This window comes from Denticeps clupeoides, chromosome 19, assembly GCF_900700375.1.
Source record: "Denticeps clupeoides chromosome 19, fDenClu1.1, whole genome shotgun sequence".
Lineage (NCBI taxonomy): Eukaryota > Metazoa > Chordata > Actinopteri > Clupeiformes > Denticipitidae > Denticeps > Denticeps clupeoides.
The window spans coordinates 3,329,515-3,347,474 of record NC_041725.1 but is presented as its reverse complement, the minus strand read 5'-3'; the positions used below and the strand labels follow the sequence as shown (position 1 = coordinate 3,347,474).

At 41.9% G+C, this 17,960-nt stretch overlaps 2 protein-coding genes across 15 annotated transcripts in view; one reads left to right on the top strand and one right to left on the bottom strand.

Moving 5' to 3' along the window:
* Positions 1 to 726: 726 nt before the first annotated feature.
* On the bottom strand, positions 727 to 13,582 carry LOC114769244 (uncharacterized). 7 transcript variants are annotated; one of them, XM_028962085.1, is made up of 6 exons: positions 13,557 to 13,582; positions 4,776 to 4,885; positions 3,417 to 3,624; positions 1,988 to 3,082; positions 1,586 to 1,754; positions 727 to 1,495 (listed from the first exon to the last, which is right to left on the bottom strand). In XM_028962085.1, the coding sequence occupies exons 4-6, from the start codon at positions 2,943 to 2,945 to the stop codon at positions 1,375 to 1,377; spliced, it is 1,248 nt and encodes a 415-aa protein (XP_028817918.1). In that variant the 5' UTR covers positions 2,946 to 3,082; positions 3,417 to 3,624; positions 4,776 to 4,885; positions 13,557 to 13,582; the 3' UTR covers positions 727 to 1,374. The 7 variants fall into 7 exon arrangements, with proteins under 7 accessions (XP_028817918.1, XP_028817917.1, XP_028817921.1 ...); XM_028962084.1 differs by lacking the exon at positions 13,557 to 13,582 and adding an exon at positions 6,662 to 6,745; XM_028962088.1 differs by lacking the exon at positions 13,557 to 13,582 and having other exon boundaries at positions 1,988 to 2,168; positions 2,835 to 3,082; positions 4,776 to 5,305.
* A 3,358-nt stretch (positions 13,583 to 16,940) lies between these two features.
* mecom (MDS1 and EVI1 complex locus) overlaps positions 16,941 to 17,960 on the top strand; it is a 100,247-nt gene continuing 99,227 nt past the window's right edge. For 5 of the 8 annotated variants that reach the window (XM_028962676.1, XM_028962681.1, XM_028962679.1 and 2 more), the window contains exon 1: positions 16,942 to 17,178. In XM_028962676.1, the coding sequence (XP_028818509.1) occupies positions 17,142 to 17,178 (37 nt within the window). In that variant the 5' untranslated portion in view covers positions 16,942 to 17,141. Of the gene's footprint in view, positions 17,179 to 17,960 lie in introns of all 8 variants that reach the window. The other 3 variants (XM_028962683.1, XM_028962682.1, XM_028962678.1) reach the window with 1 other exon arrangement.

Sequence of the window (17,960 nt, the reverse complement as noted above, 5' to 3'; positions counted from 1 at the left end):
CACAAAACATGACATTTTATTACTGCACAATTGACGGTCTAAATTCTAAAATACATGTTTATTCTGTTAAATTTCCCAGAAGTTACTGCAAAAATAAATGTTTTGCAGTTTTAACTTTTAATAGCTAAATTAAATATGGCAAAACCTCCCTGTAAATAATAAGGTAAAACATTTTCTACTGGTAACAGTAAAATGATGTTAGTATTGCTGATTTTACAGTTAAAAGTTGTTAAATTTAATACTTTACTGTTACAATAAGTTTTTTTTTATTGTTTACAGAGACACTGTTTTACCCAATTATAATATCAAATTAAAATGGAAAAAAGGGTTTACACCATGAAATATGATGGCCTTTTACTGTTCAATTAATAGTATGTATTATGAACTTAATTCCAGGCATTAAAACATTTTTAAATATACATAAAATATTCAGCCAACTTAACATTTTTGGTGCTGTTATCAGGTGATAAAGAACCTTTCCCAGACTAGTGTTTTTAGTCATTCATTCTATTCTTCAATCTTAACACACAAAGCATTAACTGAAATTTTCAAATGCCATAAAAATATCCAGCTTAGTCTTTTATAACAAAGTGCTTTATTTAATATGTGAGGTTGTAAACATCAAATATTACAATTTTTACTTAATACATTTTACAAATACTCAAGGAGAAAAGAATCACCAAAGAAATTCTATGAAGTTTTCTTCAAATTTGTACAAATCCAGGGCAGTAAGTACCAAATTATTTGCCAAAACCACTTTACAATCACTTAGAGAAATTTAAGTGTGTTTTGTGCTGCTTTTCCACATTATCCAAATGCAATCACCCCTAAAGGGGAGAAAGAGAAACACTTCCTCTATAACTGAAAAGAAATTTGAATCTAAGAAATTCCTCAAACAAGCTTAACAAGTGCATTAAAGCTGAATATGTATTTCTTCAAAACTGCCTCAGACAACAAAATAAACTTGTTTTGAGAACTTTAAAACTGAATTTTTGGTTTATTCTAGCTTCAAAATATAAGCAATATAAATACAGCGTATCATTCACATCATTTAAATACAACAAGCACTAAAGAGGAGCAAAAGTTTGAAGTCTTACATAATAAAACTCAAGAAACAATACCTCTAAATCCATAGGGAAACCGGAACAATCAATAGGTAAAACCGGAACTAGGTATTACCTATTTCTTTCAGGAACAAAACCGTGCAATAAAGCTGAACATGTACAAATAATACCAGACATTTTATCTAGTAAAACTTGTCACTGTTACACTGACTTACAGAAATTTAACTCTGAATTTTAACAACAAAACATCTGCAGTGTATGTAAAACACAGCATACCTTTTCACATCATAGCCAAACATTGTGGGTATGTCTAGGTCCACTCATGGTCTGCAATGTCTGAGATGAGAGTGAGAACTCTGGGGTTGACTGACCACAGTTTTTTCTTGCACTCAACCTTTGTGCCTCTCTCAGGATTTATGGAAAAGAAACATCTTGATGAAAAAAAGAGAAGAGAAGAATATAACAAACTGAGGCAGCATATAAAAGGCTATGTTTTGTAAATATGATAAAAATAAATTTACCTTTGGAGGAACTCCAGTGTTGATCGCAGTTCCACTGGGTAGTGTATGTTGAAGCAGTAGTAACTGCCAAACATAAGACAAATTGCAGAGGTGAAGGTTGTGATGCAGCCGTTGACAACCTTTTGGTCAATGCTTAACATGAATGTCTTAGCAGTGAAGCAGGAGGACCCTGAGAATAAACAACAAATAATAATTACATTTTCATACCAAGTACTTCAATATCAACCATATATACAAATACATGCATCGTAGGATCCTACATACATCGTAGGATTAGTCACCCTATTGGTTGAACTTCTAAGGTAAGTGTGGGACATCAAACTAAACAAGCCAAGAATACAAGAGGGCGGCCGTTAAACAAGAAGAGAAAAAAAGCATGAGGGTTTAGCTCTGTTTACTTACCACAAACAATAATGCAGGGTGTTGGTGGCACATTCTCCATCTGAACTTCCCCTGGAAGGCTTGTCATCTCGATGCAATGAAACAGACGCTCCTCCTTCTCACCAAAGTGAGCCAGTAAAAGAAGCACCATCTCGACAAGTTCTTCTGAGCAACCGCTGGACCGGCCTCTTTCAGTCTGAAGCTTGAGAAGAGCATTCAGGACTTGTTTGTGTTTTTGTGCATCAACACATTTGAGGAAGTTTAACAGACGTGCCCCCTTTTTGTCTACATTGGTAAGGAAGGTCTCCATAGGATTCACACCCGTCAGTTCCTGGAAGTGGGCTGTCATACCAACTTCCGTGAACAAAAAGGGCCATTCCTGGCATAGTTTCTGGATGCTTGCACCTTTGTTGATGTCTTTACGCTGTGTGAAATAGGTGCACTTGACTAGTTCTTTCACAACATCTATATTGTAGTTAATCTCTTTGAACAACTTCCTCATTTCTTCTTTTTTTTCAACCTGACTCTCCACAGTCTCTGAAAGTGGCAAATGTTTTGGCTCCCAGCTAACACAGCCATATGTGTCTTGAACACTTGCTTTTTGTTCAGCAGGTATTTCATCTGTATCGTTGTCATCTGATGCTGCCTTGCGTTTTCTTATCCTTGGTGTGTCAGGTCGTTTCACATTTTCAACTCTTGACTTAAGTTGTTTTACCAAGGAATGATATCCAAGTCCAATAACATCACCATCAATCACATCTTGAAGAGACTTTGGATACTTGGCCACCATCCTTTTTGCTATCTCTGTAGTGTTGTGTTTGGTTGGATTTTTACAAATCTTCATCATTTCCGACACCACAATCCTTACCATTTCTCGTCGTTGTCGTGCACTTGGCCTCTTCTGTCTTTCCAAGTTCTGTACTAACTCCTCAGGGAGCTTCTGCCATGGTATCTCAAAACTGTCAGCCCAGTTTGGCATAAATGGGGTACAGCTTCCGGAAGGTGATGAAGTAGTGGTGGATGACTGTGGTGAGGATGAAGCTGAGGCTGGAGAGGGAGAGGAATGGGCAACCACTGGAGAGGAACACACCAAGTTTGGTGTTGAAGTGCTTGAGTCTGTAAAAGTACAACAAAGGAGATATGAAAGCATAAAACCTTAAGCGACGTTTTGCTACTATGTTAATAATAAATTTATAGATATTAAGGCTACACAGTATGGTCAAAAGTTAATATGGCAATCATTCTTACAGATTGGGTTTCACAATTCACTCAAAATTACTGAAATTTCTCCCTTAAACATAACTTTCATTTACACAGCGAGCATGCTAAATTAATGATGATGCGGCACTTGTACTCAGCAAAACTAAGATTTTAACTATTTCCAATTATCGTGCAGCCTTATTAGACAAGTGTACCCTGGTATAGTGTGGTGGTAATGTTTTACACTTACCATTATGGGCCCAGGCAGCAACTAGTCTTCTGGCTTGTATGGGCTTTAACACTGGCAGCAAGTCTCCTTCCGTAATATACTTTAAATCATCGGTGGTTGTGGCCCCAAGTGCCTTCAAAGTATCTTCAACCGACTTGATCAGAAAGGTCCGGAAGGACTCTGGCTATTGCATCACTTATCTTTTTTAGCACCTGGGATTCAGTCATATCTGTAGAGACACACAAACAAATGGTTTGGCCTCTGGCCCACTAACATCAAGGCATTTAGTCGGACAAGATGCTGTGCTTCAGTGGAACAATCTGGTATCCATTTTTCATGTAAGATAATAATGGCCACATGTCAATCAGTTCACTGATGAGTCTGCATTCTAATCTTCCAGTGTCATTTTTTACAGAGTACATGTGATAGTATGAAAGAAATTCTACATCATAAACTCTCATCAGAAAATAAAGCGCAGAATCATCTTTAACAAAAATGAGGAGGAGTTCACCAAACTCTACTGACTCATCATTCTTCGTAACAAGAAACTGACCCTTCCTGTAAGTTAGCCCATTGTACTGCACATCAAAAGGAATTGTTGTATTTCTTTCAGTAAAGCCCAAATGTAGGATTGTTTCTTTAACTTGCTCACTGTAAAGTTGTGGGTAAAATGGTGAGCAATCTTTTATTTGCAATGCTGGAGGACTCACTGCCCCAGCAGAAAGGAAGGCCTGAAACATCTGATGTCGCTCTGAAAGAGTCAAACACAGATTTTTGAAATTTTTTAGATGCCTTGAGCATCTTTTGAAGTAACTATGTTTGCTCTCAAAACGCATAGTCCACAGCCTGATGAGTGGGCCAAATTTCAGGATAAGCCCGGGATAATGCCGTAAGAAATGGTGTTTAGGTCTTAAGTTGGTATCTGGAAACAGTGCCTTTCTGGTTTCTAAATATTCTTGGATTAGAGCATCCAGATAAGTAACCTGAGCCTTGGAAATTTGCTGAGCACAAATTAGGTCTACAATGTCCTTAAGCTGCAAAGTTAACTGCCACACATTATCTTGGGGGTTCTGCACTTTGTCTCCAATTATGAGAGGTAAAAGTCTCAAGAAGTTCCAATTTTGAACAGCTTGACCACTAAGTTTCAATGTTTTTGGACTGACCTCACAAGGCTTAGAGGAAGCATCTGTTCCTTTGTATTTAAACTGCTTGATGCGCCTGTTTAAATTTGTGTAGGTGAACCATTTATTAGTCTTGATAAAGTACTTGAGGTAAAGAGCAACATCGTGGGAGAGGACACCTTCGAAGATGTCATGACCAAGACATGGGGGCATGCCGGGCATGCAAACATCAAAGTTTCGTAAAGAATTAAATACAGACCTGAACTTTATCCCTTGTACTTCTGACACGTTTTCTGTCTCAAGCTGTTCAGTGGCAGATCTGTACGTTTCTGGGGTCCGCTGAGGTCCACAGATGGCTGGATCAGCACCCTGAAATTCAGTTCGAGTTAACAGACAGTATCTGCATAAGTACTCAGATGAACTGAAATTTTCTGTAAAACCACCAATACAATGAGAGCCCAGGTTGTCTCCGGCAATGCAGTAGAGAGCTCCCTTTACAACAGATTTGTCTACTATTGTTATCCCCTTCTCCTCTAGTACCCTCAAATCAGCCAGGAGTTCTGAAAAAACTTTGTTATGGCCAAATTCCTTGAAATCCTTCTCTCTACACAGGAAAACCAGTTGCATATGATCAGGATTTGATCGGGCATGTGGGGGGATGTTGAGTAGAGAGAAGTACACAGCCAAAACCTTGTGCTTCTTTTTAGCAGAACCAAGTGGGTTCACGACTTCAAATGCATCCTGGTATAGAACCAACTTAAGACAACTTGGATTTTTCTGAAAAAATGTGTTTGACATAAACACCTTACCATCACAACAGTCATTGAGAACATCTGTTTTGGAAATATGGTTAGGATTTACTGACATGAGACCTTGCCAAAAACAAGATTCCAGCATACTTTTCAAAGTATTTAGCACAGGAACATAATAGACAAATCTCTCTGTCCTGTTCTCGTCGCTGCCCAAAAACACCTTTTTGGGCTCAACATATTTGAACACATCTTTAAAACACTGGGTTCTTGAGTAAGCTGTTCTCATCGGCCCTGTGTGACAAGCTGAGAACAAGTCTGATTGTTTTACAGTGTCAGAGATTTTTACAATGTCTTCATTTGAAACGGACATATCTTTTAAAAGTGAGCCTAGTCTATTCAAAGTATATGTTTGTCCCAATTCATGTATATTCTGCACTTCTTCAACAATGGTTTGAATGGTAGATCCTGGAAGAAGATGCTGTCCCTGTAGTTTAATGTAAAACATACATACATTTCTGAGATACAGGTCAGTGAAATTAGACCCATCCACAACAGTGTCGTCAGCATCTGAGACACTGTCAGCCGTCTGTATGATGCCACTTGTAGTGGGATCTGACTCGGTATCTTTGACTGATGCACAAATCACATTTTCCAAACAATGTCTGTGTTTTCTAGACATATGGGAGGTAAATGAAGATTTTACAGAGAACACACTTTTGCATCCTCTAACTGGGCAAACCACAGTTCGTCCCTCTTCTATGTGTTCCTTTAAGTGAGCAACCAAAGCTTTAGTTCCGTCACACTGGCGTTCACAAAGAGAAACGGTGCATTTTAATGCCATTAAGGTCATATCCTGAGAAACAGTTGTGGTACCACTGTGGTGGCGATAGAAATGAGACTTTAAAGCTGGATATCCAGAAAACACCTGCTTACAACTTGGTTCAACACATTTAAAAATACAACGGGGTTCATTACGATGCAGTTTGCAATGCAAAACATATGCTTTAACAGATTGAACAGACAATCCACATATATTACAAAAATACATCTTCAAAATTTAAACACCAAAATTATGGCAATTGTCAACACAAGCTGCAAGGTTAGCTAGCTTAAAGTTTGAGCCTGAAGTCAAAAGAGGAAATCCATACAGCCTTTATCTGAGGCATTAAAAGGCAGCTACACTAACTAAAAGATTACCATTAATAAAACCCGTCTCCAAATCATGTCTAACCATGCATTATTTACATTACCAGGCTGTTTTCCAAGTATAATGTGGATAATATTAATGCTATTAGCTAAAGCAAAGGCAGCATTGTCGTTTGTGACCTTCACTGTGCGTAACACAACACTCTTGATAAACAGAATAAACCCAGTTAAACTTTTATTTTTTTACCACGGTAAATGAAGACGGGCTGTGGTTGAGTCCAATGCCACTCCTTGAAACCGAAAAACTGCTGGCGTGCTTCTGTAGTCCAAAGCAAAGTTTGTGTGGAGCGTTTCAGACGTTAGCGGAGCCAAATGCAGTGCCCTGATTGGCCTGTTTGAATTTAGGCGCGTTGCCAGACTGCAGGGGAAAAAACTCGGTTTTGAAATAATTGTGTTCTGTTTGTCCATCTAAAAACTGAATTTATCTCCTTATGGTAATCAAAGACATACAAACAGGAAAGACAACCGCTACTGATTCTCCCTTGTTTACTTTTTAGCGTCAAGTTCTGTGTACCGCAATTTGCCCAACTGTGTGGCACAAACAGCACAAACTCTTCACACATATCGGTGAATATTCTCATCCAAGCGGATTTATCTGGAAGTTGGGTCATGGCAATTGGACTTCTTTCTTGTTAGGTTGAAGCTGCTTTGATAAGTAGTGGACCTAACACGATTGAAGCTGATAAAGCTGCCATTTATTGACACTGATACAAAATAGAAGTTTAGGGCCTGAAACAACGTAATTACAAGTCCAACTGCCGTAGAGTGGTTATGGCTTAGCTGGTAGAGTGGACATCTTCCAGCTGTCTGTGTGAATGCCTCTTATACACCAAAACAACGTGAATAGTACATTTTGGTGAACACTATTACAGTATATGTCCGCTATCGACACAAAAGTAGGCTGTTTTACATTTTATGACAAACTGTATTCTTTACATGAAATACATGTAAAAATTAAAGTACTTAAATGTTTGATATTGTCTTCATGTTCAGCACAAATGTATGTACATTTGAGATTTTTTGAGTCATTTGAGTTGTATGTGAAATAAATGCAAAAATTGTTTAACCATTCAGCAGTTAACAACCGTATTCTTTTCAAGACATAAATGTAAAAATCGCAGTGTTTGACTGTTATTAACGTGATGGAAATTTCCCGTTAAAAAAACAATGCAAGCGTGCTTTACAGTATGGCAATGTATTTTTTTCTGAGAAAAAATGTAAATATTACTGTTTTCCTTGATTATTTTAATCACAGTGACATCACGTTAAAAAAAACATAATAAACTGTTTAACAATTTACAGACTTTTACTGTCATGGTTTTACAGTTTTTTACTGTAAGATCTACGGACATTTTTTACAGTGTAGAGCAGTGATGTTTTGGGGCTGTCGCTGGGTAACACGGACTTTCAACTCCCTCCAAAGATTTTCAATGGGGTTGAGATCTGGAGACTGGCTAGGCCACTCCAGAACCTTGAAATGCTTCTTACGAAGCCACTCCTTTGTTGCCCGCACTGTGTGTTTGGGATCATTGTCATGCTGAAAGACCCAGCCACGTTTCATCTTCAATGCCCTTGCTGATGGAAGGAGGTTTTCACTCAAAATCTCACGAGACATGGCCCCATTAATTCTTTTCTTTACACGGATCAGTCGTCCGAGTCCCTTTGCAGAAAAACACCCCCAAAGCATGATGTTTCTACCCCCATACTTCACAGTAGGTATGGTGTTCTTTGGATGCAACTCAGCATTCTTTCTCCTCCAAACACGACAAGTTTTTACCAAAAAGTTCTATTTTGGTTTCATCGGACCATATGACATTCTCCCAATCCTCTTCTGGATCATCCAGATGTTCTCTGGCAAACTTCAGACGGGCCCGGACATGTACTGGCTTAAGCAGGGGAACACGTCTGGCACTGCAGGATTTGAGTCCCTGGCGGTGTAGTGTGTTACTGATGCTAGACTTTGTTACTTTGGTCCCAGCTCTCTGCAGGTCATTCACTAAGTCCCCCCGTGTGGTTGTGGGATTTTTGATCACCGTTCTTGTAATCATTTTGACCCAACGGGGTGAGATCTTGCGTGGAGCCCCAGATCGAGGGAGATTAACAGTGGTCTTGTATGTCTTCCATTTTCTAATAATTGCTCCCACAGTTGATTTCTTCACACCAAGCTGCTTACCTATTGCAGATTTAGTCTTCCCAGCCTTGTGCAGGTCTACAATTTTGTTTCTGGTGTCCTTACACAGCTCTTTGGTCTTGGCCATAGTGGAGTTAAGAGTGTGACTGTTTGAGGTTGTGGACGGGTGTCTTTTATACTGATAATGAGTTCAAACAGATACCATTAATACAGGTAATGAGGGCAGAGGAGCCTTTTACAGAAGAAGTTATAGGTCTGTGAGAGTCAGAAATCCTGCTGTGACCAAATACTTATTTTCCAACGTAATTTAAATCTTTAAAAATTCAGAGGATGTGATTTTCTGGATTTTTTTTTGCTCATTTTGTCTTTCATAGTTGAGGTATACCTATTTATACTTATTTTGTATACCAGTGTTTTGTAAAAAACATTGGTTAAGATGATCTTCTGTTTGTCCGAGTGAAAACTGGGTTATCTGAATGTTTTTTTTCAATATAGTCTTTTTTTAGCTCTTAAGGAGTTTTTCCTTCAGGTTTGTAAGGCAATAAATATTTTTTCTTTTTAATTCTATTCCTTGTCTATCCACATCCATGAAAGTACTCCAACATTTTGTATTACCTTTTTTGTTTTTTTCTTATTTCAAGATTGTGAAAGTGAAAGTGAAGTGATTGTCATTGTGAAACACAGCACACAGTGACACAACGAAATGTGTCCTCTGCTTTTAACCATCACCCTTGGTGGGAAGTGTGCAGCCATGAAAGCCGTATGGGGAGCATATTATATATGCTCCCCATACACACGCACACACACAAACCGGATTCTAAAAAAAAAGTTGGGACACTAAACAAATTGTGAATAAAAACTGAATGCAATGATGTGGAGATGGCAAATGTCAATATTTTATTTGTAATAGAACGTAGATAACAGCTCAAACGTTTAATCCGAGTAAATGTATCATTTTAATGGAACAATATGTTGATTAAAAATTCCACAGTGTCAACAAATCCCCAAAAAGTTGGGACAAGTAGCAGTAAGAGGCTGGAAAAAGGAAATTTGAGCATAACGAAGAGCTGGAAGACCAATTAACACTAATTAGGTCAATTGGCAACATGTCTGGGTATAAAAAGAGCTTCTCAGAGTGGCAGTGTCTCTCAGAAGCCAAGAAGGGTAGAGGATCAACAATTCTCTCAGAGAATCTGGAACAATATCTGTGTGTAAGGGTCAAGGCCGTAAAACCATACTGGATGCCCGTGATCTCCGGGCCCTTAAACGACACTGCACCACAACCAGGAACGCTACTGTAAAGGAAATCACAGAATGGGCTCAGGAATACTTCCAGAAACCATTGTCAGTGAACACAATCCACCGTGCCATCCATGCCAACTGAAACTCTACAGTGCAAAGAAGCCATTTCTAAGCAAGATGCACAAGCTCAGGCTTTTCACTGGGCCAGGGAGTGAGGATGGAGTGAGGCAAAATGAAAGACTGTTGTGTGGTCAGACAAGTCTCGATTCAAAGTTCTTTTTGGAAATCTGGGACACCATGTCATCCGGACCAAAGAGGACAAGGACAACTCAAGTTGTAATCAACGCTCAGTTCAGAAGCCTGCATCTCTGATGGTATGGGGTTGCATGAGTGCGGGTGGCATGGGCAGATTGCATGTCTGAAAAGGCACAATCAATGCAGAAAAATATATTCAGGTTCTAGAACAACATATGCTCCCATCCAGACGTCATCTCTTTCAGGGAAGACCCTGCATTTTTCAACGAGATAATGCCAGACCACATTCTGCATCAATCACAACATCATGGCTGCGTAGGAGAAGGATCCGGGTACTGAAATGGCCAGTCTGCAGTCCAGATCTTTCACCTATAGAGAACATTTGGCGCATCATAAAGAGGAAGGTGCAACAAAGAAGGCCCAAGACGACTGAACTGTTAGAGGCCTGTATTAGACAAGAATGGGAGAGCATTCCTATTTCTAAACTTGAGAAACCGGTCTCCTTGGTCCCCAGACGTCTGTTGAGAGTTGTAAGAAGAAGGGGAGATTCCACACAGTGGAATTTCTCAGTTTAAATTTTTGTTCCGTGATTTATGTTCTATTCTGAATAAAATTAGAAGTTGGCACCTCCAAATCATTGCATTCAGTTTTTATTCACGATTGCATGGTGTCCCAACTTTTTTGGAATCCAGTTTGTATATAATAAATATATTATATATATTTATTTTACATAAATATATAACTAATTCCTGACTGAAATGTGAAAGCTGCGTCTTCTGCGTCGCCTTACATTTACAGCATTTGGAAGATGCTCTTATCCAGAGTGTTTTAAAATGTCTATCATTGAAATTTCTCATTTGGTTCACTAGGAACATTTGTGTAAATACCACTATCTTAATAAATCAGAACCCAATTTTTTAAATATATACTTATAAGACATTTTAATCTATGTATTTCCTAAAAATGAAGGTTTTTATCTTGTGTTTTTTAGATCTTTAGAGACTCAGCTGACTCACATCTAGTGGAAGTTCATTCCCCCACCTAGGAGCCAAGATATTTTTCAGAGCGGTTTATCTGAACTGTGAAGTACCAGATTATCTGCTGTAAAGTTTTTGGAACCATTGACTGTCGCATGTGGTTTACCAAAATATGCTAAATAAATCATTTATGGTAATTGTCCAATCCAACTTTGCCCTTCTTTCAGAATTTGTCCTGTGTCCCTGTCATTCAAACAGCCTGTAACACCATAGACGAGACAGGATGTGCAGGTGTATGACATTTCAACTTTTAAGACACAAACTAAATATGGTGCAAGGGCCTGGAGAAAAAGTAATAAAGGTCTCCTGACATTTTTTGGGAACAGAAACAGGACAGCACTGAACAGAACAGAATAAGGGATCGACCCAGACAACAGATAGCACAAGATTCCCAAGCAGCTCTGGACTGTCCCTGTGTGGCCGGGAAATTCAGATGCCACCTTCCCACGGTCCTCCTCTCACTCCATGGAGTAATTATGAAGCACGACCTTTAATTTATTATAGTTATAATTTATTAGAACGCGACACTGGGGCCGAAAAACTTAAACGAAAAATACACTGACTGGCATGGACAACACAGAACCGAGGAATGACCCAGACAAGAGACACTCTAGACACTCTAAGGTCAGGTGAACACATTCAACACACGACCAGGCTGGGTAATGGCGCCACCTGGCGGACCAGTGGCAGTCGCTGTCAGCTCAATGTACCAAAACTTCTTCTTAGCCACAGGCGGCACTCGTGGTTCCTGCTGTGGCCTGTGCTTCTTCACGCCAATGGCTTCAGCAGGATCACCATAACAACCTTCAAATGGAAGCCATTGTCACATATCCAAGCTGTTGTGATTGGATGAGAGCTTTCCAATGGTATTGGTGAAATGTCACAACTAAAAAATGTCATGAATGATTAAGCATCCTTCATTACTTTCTTCCCCATGCCATAGGTGGTAGAGGAAGAGGGACATGTGGCTTTTTTATAAAGAGCAGCTACTTCCCTTCCACCTTCAGTCGCATTGGCCTAGCGGTTAAGGAAGCGCCCCGTAATCAAAAGGTTGCCGATTCGAATCCGAGTTGCCACTGAGGTGCCACTGATCAAAGCACCGTCCCCACACGCTGCTCCCCGGGCGCCTGTCATGGCTGCCCACTGCTCACCAAGGGTGGTGGTTAAATACAGAGGACACATTTCGTTGTGTCACCATGTGCTGTGCTGCAGTGTTTCACAAACACTTCACTTTAGCTGCTTTGTTCACTGTTGTCATCATCAAAAGCCGAATGTTCAGGACTGTCTTTGCTTTATTTTTGTTGTTGTTTATTACATAACCTTGTGTGTTGGTTTATATTTCTGTGTTTTCAGATTTGTTCTATAATGTAAAACTTTCAAGACCCATAAATGAGTACGGGCGTCCAAACTTTGTGGAATAATATACTCATTTACTATGCATTTCACAATACCAAACCACTAAGCGCAGTTTTATCATCATAAACTTGATTCCACCCGTGTCTCTCCAGTCAGGTGAATGCGTGTGAAGTGGCTGGGCCTGAACGTCTTCAGCCTCTCCTCCACCCTGACTGTGGTTCCTGAACCCTCAACTTCATCAGCCTGCCGGCCTGTTTCCCTGGCCACCATGGAGACCTCCTGCGATCTGCTTATCGCCACAACAGAGCGGACGCCACACTGTGACACGTGTGACACAGCATTCAACTCCACTGTTAACTCACGGTTACAAGACCTGGGTTCGAGCAGGAGGATCTTCAACTTCCTGTCAGACAGGAACTTAACACGCCCACGACAGCGTGGCCATAGTGCCGACCTTTATAAAAATAAGCATAATCAATTTAAATATCACTTCATGTCTATCAAGTTACGTCATAAAATCAGATACCCTCAGACTGGAAGGTTCTACTACCTGGAGACTCAACTTCACACATGTTCACATCAAGTTAGTTAATTAAACAAGATAATTATATATAAGTAAAGGACATTGCAATGGTTTTCAGTAAGAGCACGATTTTTTCACAGTGCAAATGAACAGATTTTTACATTTTAGATCGTGTTCCTCCGGCATAGTACCATGTTGTCCTCCCCCGACTCATTTTATTAAAGGCGCCAGAAGCGGGAACTGACGCGCGTCCCCGTGTGTCTTCTTACGGGAAGCGGCGGTAAATCTTCTTGATCGAGTGTCCGGATCGATGAACTCGTCAGATACCTTATTGCTGAAGAGCAAACGACGATTGAAAAGTCGATCGCAAGTGATGCGGCGCGTTGGGGATACACGGATGCGCCCTCGGTCGATCACGGCGCACTAAATCCCGACTAATCTGCGCCGCCGTCCCGGTCGATTTCCGGGAATCGAGGCTGCAAATGAACCATTCCATTCAAATAGCTGCCATTCAAACCAATCTCATCTTAAAACTCACCACGGAGTACACAGGTTGGAGGACAGCGTGGCAGGGCGCATGCGCAATACACAGCTCCAAAAAAGCGAAGGGAACCCTTAAATAACGCAGTGTAACTCAAAATCAACCACACTTCTGTGAAATCAAACTGTCCACTTAGGAAGCATCACTGACAATCAACCTCACAGGCTGTTGTGCAAATGGAATAGACAACGAGTGGACATTATAAGTAATTATCGAGACATCCCCAATAAAGGCGTGGTTCTGCAGGTGGTGACCACAGACAAATTCTCAGTTCCTATGCTGTCTGGCTGATGTTTTGGTCACTTCTGAATGCTGGCGGTGCTTCCACTCTGGTGGTAGGATGAGACGGAGTCTGCAACCCACACAAGTGGCTCAGGTAGTGCAGCTCATCCAGGATGGCACATCAACGCGAGCTGTGGCAAGAAGGTTTGCTGTGTCTGTCAGCGTAGTGTCCAGAGCATGGAGGCCAGAACATCAGAAGACATGGAGGAGGCCGTATGAGGGCAACAACCGAGCAGCAGGACCGCTACCTCAACCTTTGTGCAAGGAGGAACAGGAGAACTGCCAGAGCCCTGAAAATGCCACAAGTGGACCACCAATGTGCATGTGTCTGCTCAAACGGTCAGAAACAGACTCCATGATGGTGGTATGAGGGCCCGACATCAACAGGTGGGGGTTGTGCTTACAGCCTAACATCGTTTGGCACGTTTGGCATTTGCCAGAGAACACCAAGATTAGCGAATTCGCCACTGACTACCTGTACTCTTCACAGATGAAAGCAGGTTTAAGATGAGCACGCGTGACAGACAGAGTCTGTGACAGAGTCTGGAGACGCCGTGGAGAATGTTCTACTGCCTACAACACCCTCCAGCTAGACCGGTTTGGCTGTGGGTCAGTAATGGTGTGGGGTGTCATTTCTTTTGGCCGCTCCCTTTGCTCGCCAGAGGTAGCCTGACTGCCATTAGGTACCGAGATGAGACCATCAGACCCCTTGTGAGACCATGTGCTGGTGTGGTTGGCCCTGAGTTCCTCCTAATGCAAGATAATGGTAGACCTCATGTGGCTGGAGTCCAGGTGCTACTGAGCCTGTAGTGTGTTTTTCCACTTTAATTTTGAGTGTGACTCCAAATCCAGACCTTCATGGGTTGATAAATTTGATGTGATTTTGTTGTCAGCACATTCAAAGCACAGCACATTGTAAAGAACAAAATATTTCATAAGATCATCCATGCAGATATATATAGGATGTCTTATTTTTGGGTTCCCTTTATCTTTGAGCAGTTATATTAATATTAAGTGATCTTTTCCTTTTGTTTCGCTGTGGTTAATTATTATTATTATAATATTTTATCCCATTTGATTATGCTGCGAGAAGGAGCCGTGTATTCCACGGGAAGCATAAACTAGTTCTTTGGTGGGATTCCGCGTTCAGGAGACGCTCCGACCTGGACTCAGTAGTGGTGATCTACTTTGCCGCTAGATGGCGCGAAACAACCAGGAATTTCCCGCCAAGCGCCGCGGCGCCGCGGAGGGTTGTGGGAAGGCGCGGACCAGCGCGGGTTTCCCTCGGGCACCGCGACCAAGTGGGAATTAAAAAAAAAAATCCAGTTTAGTTTCAACGTAACTGCGCTTCTTCACTCCGACGAGTTCAACTCGGAAGCCGTCTTAGAACCTCTTAAGACTGTTGTCACCTGGTTTCGCCCCATTTTGTTCCTGTCTGTACTCTGTTGGAATGTGTGAATGTCCACGCTTGGTCCAGCGCGTAGATCTGCGTGTAAAAAAATGCATTCGTGACATTTTAAGAAGGCGCTTTTTAATTTTTTTTTAATAAAACGCATTTTCAGCGGCTGCGTGACGCGCGAATTCCTCCACGCAGACATCGCGGATGACGGCGCGTTGAATAATGGCGGGAAATGATGCCAATATAATTATTTTAATTATCCGAGCGGCCGTAAAACCCCGCTTTCCTGAAAACGTTCTAAATCAATCCGGGTTTTCATTCACCGTAATCGTTTATTATGGGCGAGAGAAGCCGGCCCGTGCAGCCCCGCGAGTTATTACCACTAATTATAATTATAATTACGAATTCCCACTTTTGTCTGTATTAATAATAATCGGCAAGATGGCAGATATTTCGATCGCGTTTTAAATGTATGTTTTTTGGGGTTTTTTTTTACGTTCGCGTTATAATAGATCATGTGATTGATTTCCTCCCGCAAAGGTCGCGCCGGCGCCCCAGGCTCCGCTTTCACTTTTTCTGCGTCGCCTAATAATAAACACTCCATAAAGTAATTAGGCGACGGTATTTATTATTAGCTTTTATTAAGATGCTGTAATGAACAGCGTTGGACGCACTAATAACTCGGCCGTGCCACCGAGGGCCTTGAACCCAATTAATGTCGCATAATTACAGCCTACGGGGCTGCGGGTGATGCGGGAGGCGGCGGGGTCAGGGGTCACTGTAAAAAAAAAAAAAACGAATGAGAGTCCGGGGTTCGGGAGTCCGGGGGGCAGGGAGTCCGGGGTTCGGGACGCCTTTTCATGGTTACCTCCAAAAAATATATATATATACTCACCACTTTTATACACACACCGGCACAATTTACTTAAAAAAAAACTCGAAAAGAAATAATACACGCTTTTTACATTTAATTTAGTGAAATAAAGCTTGTTTATTGCGTACGGCTCGTATGAACCGGAGCAGAAATATTCCAGAAGAACCCGCAGGAAACGCAACCACAAGGAGAAGTGAAGCTATCGCGTCCATTTCAAATATTTCCTAATCGATAGGTTACCGCGCGCGGCTAATGTGACCTCTTAAAAGGGTCACGGGCAGAGGTCACAGAGGTCAGCCCTGCGCCGTGCGCGCAATTAATCAGCGACCCTCGGTGACGCACAATAATAATTATTATAATAATAATGCAAATAATAATAATTCACGTAACAATAACTAATAATTATAATCGACCCCCATATATCACCCGCGGTATTTATTTATTTTTCAATCATCGCGCCTTATTAAACGCTTACCGATCATTTATTAGGATCCGAGGAATTCGCAGTAATTCAGGGTTGATACTTAACAGATTAATAATTGTCACCAGCGCAACGAGAGAGAAAAAAAGAGGGGCAGAAAAAAGGCGCGCCTGCCCACGCGCCGGAGGAGGGGAGAAGAGACCCTTTAACTTTTCATCCATTCCGGAATAAAATCCTAATGACGCCGGTGTCATAATTAAAAGGCTTTAATAAAAAAGAAAAGGCGCCTCCACCGACCGATTCGGCCAAACGATGATTAATCGCGGGAAAGGTTCGTAATGAAGGTTGTGACACCGAGACGGAGATCCGCCGTCTGACAGGGGACTCGGGCGCAGCTACCGGCAGCTGATAAATCGGCGCAAACTTTTTTTTTTTTTTTTTTTTTCCTTTGGCGGGACCGTGTGCGCATGTGCGGAGGTGTCCGAACTGACCATGCTGGTGAGGTAGAGCGTGTGGACCGAAGGGGACCCGGAGAGAGGGACGCGGCGGAGGAAAAGGACGAGACCCGAAGTTCCGAGCGAGAAGCCAGGCCGAGTCGGCGGCACCATGAGGTCCAAAGGCAGGGCGAGGAAGCTGGCCGCGGGTAGGTGCCACCTCTCCGCGTCCCCACCCTCCTCCCACGCGCCACCGGGCGCCGAGCCGCACGCGCTCCGGGCACCGGGACGGAACCCCGGGTTCGCGCGCGCGCGCGCGCTCTCGCCCCGGCGGGCGCGCGCGCCCACGCCGTGCGGGCGCGCGCGCGCGTCGGCCGAAGTCGCGCAAAGTTACCGGGGGCGAGAAATAACAACCAAAAAAAAAAGAGAAAGTTGTGGCGACGGGAGCGCCTCTCATGTCCCGGAACGGCGGCTATCGCGAAACGCCCGGCGTTTTATTTCCAAATCGATTTTAAACGCAACAAGTGACCTAATCCGCTTAAAAGGCGCGTTAAATCCCGACGCCTGCAGAAATGCTCGCGTTTATTCGTTTGTTCGTTTTATTTGTGTGTATTCCTGAGATTCGGAGAAGTGTGACGTCGTAATTAGCTTCAGGGTTTTTATTAAAATGAAAGTAAACGCACCGCGTCGAGGTCTAAATAAGAGTCTATTTTTTATAACGTCAAGCGTTTCATGTGTCTTTATGCTAGTTTTATAGAATGAATAACGCGCACACACACACACACACACACACACACACACACACACACAAGTCCGCGAGCAATCTGACTCCCCAGTGCGCAGCGGCAACATAGTTCTTTCTTTCTTTCTTTCTTTCTTTCTTTGGGAGTCTCTGGGAACGCGTAACTGGTGCGTAACTTCCCCTCCCCACATATATTGAAGGTGGTATATATGGTATATATATATATGGTATATATATATAAAACGTCGA